At 46.5% G+C, this 6000-nt stretch overlaps 1 protein-coding gene across 1 annotated transcript in view; it reads right to left on the minus strand.

Annotated features, from left to right (window-relative positions):
• The window catches only part of LOC139371446 (integrin alpha-7-like), an 81643-nt gene extending 78723 nt beyond the window's left edge, over positions 1-2920 (minus strand). The window contains exon 1 of the mRNA XM_071111868.1: positions 2625-2920. Within this exon, the coding sequence (XP_070967969.1) occupies positions 2625-2830 (206 nt within the window). The 5' untranslated portion in view covers positions 2831-2920. The remainder of the gene's footprint in view (positions 1-2624) is intronic.
• Between the last annotated feature and the right edge of the window lie 3080 nt (positions 2921-6000).

Here is a 6000-nt window from a genome sequence, read left to right on the forward strand (position 1 = left end):
TAAATGTCTTGGAATGGCCTAGTCAAAGCCCAGACCTCAATCCAATTGAGAATCTGTGGTATGACTTAAAGATTGCTGTACACCAGCAGAGCCCATCCAACTTGAAGGAACTAGAGCAGTTTTGCCTTGAAGAATGGGCAAAAATCCCAGTGGCTTGATGTGCCAAGCTTATAGAAACATACCCCAAGAGACTTGCAGCTGTAATTGCTGCAAACGTTGGGTCTACAAAGCATTGACTTTGGGGGGGTGAATAGTTATGCACACTCAAGTTTTCAGGTTTTTTGTCTTATTTATTGTTTGTTTTACAATTAAGTATTTTGCATCTTCAAAATGGTAGCCATGTTGTGTAAATCAAATAACACAAATCCCCCAAAAATACATTTTAATTCCAGGTTGTAAGGCAATAAAATAGAAAAAATGCCAAGGGGGGTGAATACTTCTGCAAGCCACTGTATGTCTCTCTAATATGGCCGTACATTTGGCAGGAGGTTAGGAAGTGCAGCTCAGTTCCACCTCATTTTGTGGGCAGTGTACATATAGCCTGTCTACTCTTGAGAGGCAGGTCTGCCTATGGTGACCTTTCTCAATAGAAATAATTTTCCATGGAGAGTCTCAATTTGGTGTTTGTCACATTTTGTGAATTCTTGGTTGGTGAGCAGACCTCACAACCATAAAGGGCAATGGGTTCTATAACTGATTCAAGTATTTTTAGCCAGATCCTAATTGGGATGTTGAATTTTATTTTCCTTTTGATGGCATAGAAGGCCCTTCTTGCCTTGTCTCTCAGATCGTTCACAGCTTTGTGGATGTTACCTGTGGGATGGCAGGTAACCTAGAGGTTAAGAGCATTCGGACAGTAACAGAAAGTTCTCTGGTTCGAATCCCCAAGGCGGCTCCCCGAGCCCTGATGAAGTGGCCCTCTGCCGATTTAGAGGGGTTGGGTTAAATGCTATTCAGTCATGCAACTGACCAGTTATCCCCTTTCCCTATCTGTGTTGCCGAGGTAGGTATATATTTTTGTATATTCTTAGGGCAATGGTGTCTAGAAGGAATTTGTATTTGTGGTCCTGACAACTGGACCTTTTTTGAAACAACATTATTTTTTGTCTTACTGTCGGGGCCCAGGTCTGACAGAATCTGTGCAGAAGACCTAGGTGGTGCTGTAGGCCCTCCTTGGTTGGGGACAGAAGCACCAGATCATCAGCAAACAGACATTTGACTTCAGATTCTAGTAGGGTGAGGCCGGGAGCTGTAGATTGTTCTAATGCCTTCACTAATTCATTAATATACAGTATATTTTGAAAGGGTGGGGCTCAAGCTTCATCCCTGTCACAACCCACGGCCATGTGGAAGTTGGTGGTTGAAGATATCCCTCTAGTGGTGTGGGGGCTGTGCTTTGGCAAAGTGGGTGGGGTTATATCCTTCCTGTTTGGCCCTGTCCGGGGGTGTCATCACAGTGTCCCCTGACCCCTCCTGTCTCAGCCTCCAGTATTTATGCTGCAGTAGTTTGGGGGGGCTAGGGTCAGTTTGTTATATCTGGAGTACTTCTCCTGTCCTATTCGGTGTCCTGTGTGAATATAAGTACGCTCTCTCTAATTCTCTCTTTCTTTCTCTCTCTCGGAGGACCTGAGCCCTAGGACCATGCCTCAGGACTACCTGGCATGATGACTCCTTGCTGTCCCCAGTCCACCTGGCCGTGCTGCTGCTCCAGTTCCAACTATTCTGCCTGTGATTATTATTATTTGACCATGCTGGTCATTTATGAACATTTGAACATCTTGGCCATGTTCTGTTATAATCTCCACCCGGCACAGCCAGAAGAGGACTGGCCACCCCTCATAGCCTGGTTCCTCTCTAGGTTTCTTCCTAGGTTTTGGCCTTTCTAGGGAGTTTTTCCTAGCCACCGTGCTTCTACACCTGCATTGCTTGCTGTTTGAGGTTTTAGGCTGGGTTTCTGTTCAGCACTTTGAGATATCAGCTGATGTACGAAGGGCTATATAAATACATTTGATTTGGAAATAAATCAGTATGTTTTTAACCGCACACTTGGTGTATGTGTACATGGATTTCATAATGTCGCATGTTTTTCCCCCAACACTGCATTTCATCACTTTATATAGCAGACACTCATGCCAAATTGAGTCAAGAGCTTTTTGGAATCAGTCAGTCTCTCTCTCCTCTTCTCCAGATCTATCTGCTGATTCATCACTACAGTCGCTCTCTCTCTCTCTCTGGCTCTCTCTGGCTCTCTCTCTCTCTCTCCTGCCTGACACCTTATCCCACATGAAAAGTGTTACAGGATGCCCTCTCTGTACACACATACCCATAATGAAACTACTGATTCCAGTGCAGTGCTTCTAAATTATATCAATACCCGAATGACTGAATCCAAGGGCTGCATGATGCAATCAGTTCAATGTAGAAATACTGACTTACTAATTCCGTTTTACTCAATCAGTACGGTCCTGTATTAGTGCTTCAAAGACGTGAAGTGGAAATAGATTCATGCATATTGTATGTGTATAAAGGATTTAGAAAATTTACAAAATATACCAATATGTACGTTAAAACACACACACAAATGTTGCTAGTCATGCTACTGTATGCGGCTGTAGTCGACTTACCAACTGTGTGGTTCTGGGGTGAGTTGCTGGTGAAGTGCTACAGAAAATCCAAAAAAGCTCCCTTTCTCCCCATCCTTGATCAGAGTCATGCTAGTATCCAGGTTGAACCCTTCGGACGTCAGGGAATACAGGGAGAGAAGGAGCAAAAGGAAAGGAAGACACCAGGGCTGTGAAAGAGAGACTCCATGTACCACATGTGGTGCCATAGTCCTGGAGAATGAGCAGGTCCCTCAGCAGAGCAGGTCCCTCAACAGAGCAGAGCAGGTCCCTCAGCAGAGCAGGGCCCTCAGTAGAGCAAGTCCCTCAGTAGAGCAGGTCCCTCAGCAGAGCAGGTTCCTCAGCAGAGCAGAGAAGGTCTCTCAGCAGAGCAGGTCTCTCAGCAGAGCAAGTCCCTCAGCAGAGCAGAGCAGGTCCCTCAGCAGAGCAGGGCCCTCAGTAGAGCAGGTCCCTCAGTAGAGCAGGGCCCTCAGTAGAGCAGGTCCCTCAGTAGAGCAGGGCCCTCAGTAGAGCAGGTCCCTCAGCAGAGCAGGTCCCTCAGTAGGACAAGTCCCTCAGTAGAGCAGGTTTCTCAGCAGAACAGGTTCCTCAGCAGAACAGGTTCTTCAGCAGAGCAGGTCCCTCAGCAGAGCAGGTCCCTCAGCAGAGCAGGTCCCTCAGCAGAGCAGAGCAGGTCCCTCAGCAGAGCAAGTCCCTCAGTAGAGCAGGTCCCTCAGCAGAGCAGGTCCCTCAGCAGAGCAGAGCAATCCCTCAGCAGAGCAGGTCCCTCAGCAGAGCAGAGCAAGTCCCTCAGCAGAGCAGGTCCCTCAGCAGAGCAGAGCAAGTCCCTCAGCAGAGCGGGTCCCTCAGCAGAGCAGAGCAAGTCCCTCAGCAGAGCAGAGCAGGTCCCTCAGCAGAGCAGAGCAAGTCCCTCAGCAGAGCAGGTCCTTCAGCAGAGCAGAGCAAGTCCCTCAGTAGAGCAGTTCCCTCAGCAGAGCAGAGCAAGTCCCTCAGCAGAGCAGGTCCCTCAGCAGAGCAGAGCAAGTCCCTCAGCAGAGCAGAGCAGGTCCCTCAGCAGAGCAGAGCAAGTCCCTCAGCAGAGCAGAGCAGGTCCCTCAACAGAGCAGAGCAAGTCTCTCAGAAGAGCAGGTCTCTCAGCAGAGCAGGTCTCTCAGCAGAGCAGAACAGGTCCCAGTTCAGTTACAGATTAATGAAGAGTTGTATAATTATTGTGTTTAAATTGATGAACAGCAAAGACAGGATGGGTTTCTGCTGTTTGAATCTCCTGGATCAGTACATTTCCCTTGTTTCCTTCTCTCCTTCTCTCTCCCGCTCTCCTCCTCCGTTTTCTGCTGTCAGTCTGTGGAGCAGCCTGAGAAAATGTGGCTCTGTCCGAGCTACTGTAGCGCGTGTGTGTGTGTGTGTGTGTGTGTGTGTGTGTGTGTGTGTGTGTGTGTGTGTGTGTGTGTGTGTGTGTGTGTGTGTGTGTGTGTGTGTGTGTGTATCCCCCTCCTCTGCTGTGTGACAGAGAGAGACAGAGGACAAGTGCCTTGAATAGCCCACTCCTCCCCTACCGTACTCTTTCAATATCTCTCTCTCTCTCTCTCTCCCATCCTGCTCCCTCTCTCTCAGCTGACATCAACACTTAAGGGACTGCTGCCAAAATACCAGGCTGAGTTGTCAAGATACTTGGACTCAGTTGAATAGGAAAAGACTGAGAAGAAAGTATGAGAGTTTTTTTTATCTGTTAAACTCAGTGTTTAAAAGGCATATTTTCCTCTGAAGTAACTATAGTACTACAGGTGTCTGGTTATCTGAGAAGAAAAAGAAGAGGGAACATAACATTTAGAAAACATTGAAGATACCTCTGGCAGGTTGAACACGGTTGATCAATCATCTATCAGTGACGATACCTCTGGCAGGTTGAATACGGTTGATCAATCATCTAACATTGACGATACCTCTGGCAGGGTGAATACGGTTGATCAATCATCTATCAGTGACGATACCTCTGGCAGGTTGAATACGGTTGATCAATCATCTAACATTGACGATACCTCTGGCAGGTTGAATACGGTTGATCAATCATCTATCAGTGACGATACCTCTGGCAGGTTGAATACGGTTGATCAATCATCTAACATTGACGATACCTCTGGCAGGGTGAATACGGTTGATCAATCATCTATCAGTGACGATACCTCTGGCAGGTTGAATACGGTTGATCAATCATCTAACATTGACGATACCTCTGGCAGGTTGAATACGGTTGATCAATCATCTAACATTGACGATACCTCTGGCAGGTTGAATACGGTTGATCAATCATCTAACATTGACGATACCTCTGGCAGGGTGAATACGGTTGATCAATCATCTATCAGTGACGATACCTCTGGCAGGTTGAATACGGTTGATCAATCATCTAACATTGACGATACCTCTGGCAGGTTGAATACGGTTGATCAATCATCTAACATTGACGATACCTCTGGCAGGTTGAATACGGTTGATCAATCATCTAACATTGACGATACCTCTGGCAGGAGAACACGGTTGATCAATAATCAACTGAAGGGCTTCTTTCTTCTCCTCCTTTACAGAGAACAATCTGGGCTGGAATCCCATAACTTCCAGTAATCAGAATTAGAAAAAGCGGAAAATGGCATTTAGAAAATAAGGAAATTAGCTGTAGATAGCTGCTAGTCGGGATTTTTTTTTTATTGAAGATAGCTGTTAGCTGCTGGAGAAACAGTAAAGTTACATAAAGGTATTTTTTTCTTTCAGAGATCTGCTTGGAATCCCATAACTTCTGGAATGGACCTGTCTGACAATAGTGCAAAGTAATGTGCGCAGTGACCCACGATATGTAAGGACAACCCTGTGAGGGGATCAAGCGGAGAGTAACAGAAGTATCTGTGATGTGGCATGAAAATGTGACCAGAATTACAGGAAAACAACATTTTTTAAATACATTTTAGAAAAAGGCTGTAATGTAACACAATGTGGAAAAGGGGAAAGGGTCTGAATGCACTACCTGCTTTGCCACACCAAAGTTCAGTGTCCAGTCAGTCATGCCCTCACAGCATTGTCCACAATTGTGGGAATGTTGTTGTACCCGGCCAGCCACAGCTGTTCTGATTGGACCAGCTGATTCCTGTCCTCCTGTCACTAACCTAACGTAGCAGGCGTAAAGGAAACGCCTGAAACTAGATCCCTCTACATGCTAGTCTTGACAAGAAGGGGAAAAAAACTGTCTGGGGAGGTTCTCTTCTGCACTGTTCAACCAATCCAGAAACTGTGGGGGAGGTTCTCTTCTGCACTGTTCAACCAATCCAGAAACTGTGGGGGAGGTTCTCTTCTGCACTGTTCAACTAATCCAGAAACTGTGGGGGAGGAG

Source organism: Oncorhynchus clarkii, chromosome 17 (genome assembly GCF_045791955.1).
Source record: "Oncorhynchus clarkii lewisi isolate Uvic-CL-2024 chromosome 17, UVic_Ocla_1.0, whole genome shotgun sequence".
NCBI lineage: Eukaryota > Metazoa > Chordata > Actinopteri > Salmoniformes > Salmonidae > Oncorhynchus > Oncorhynchus clarkii.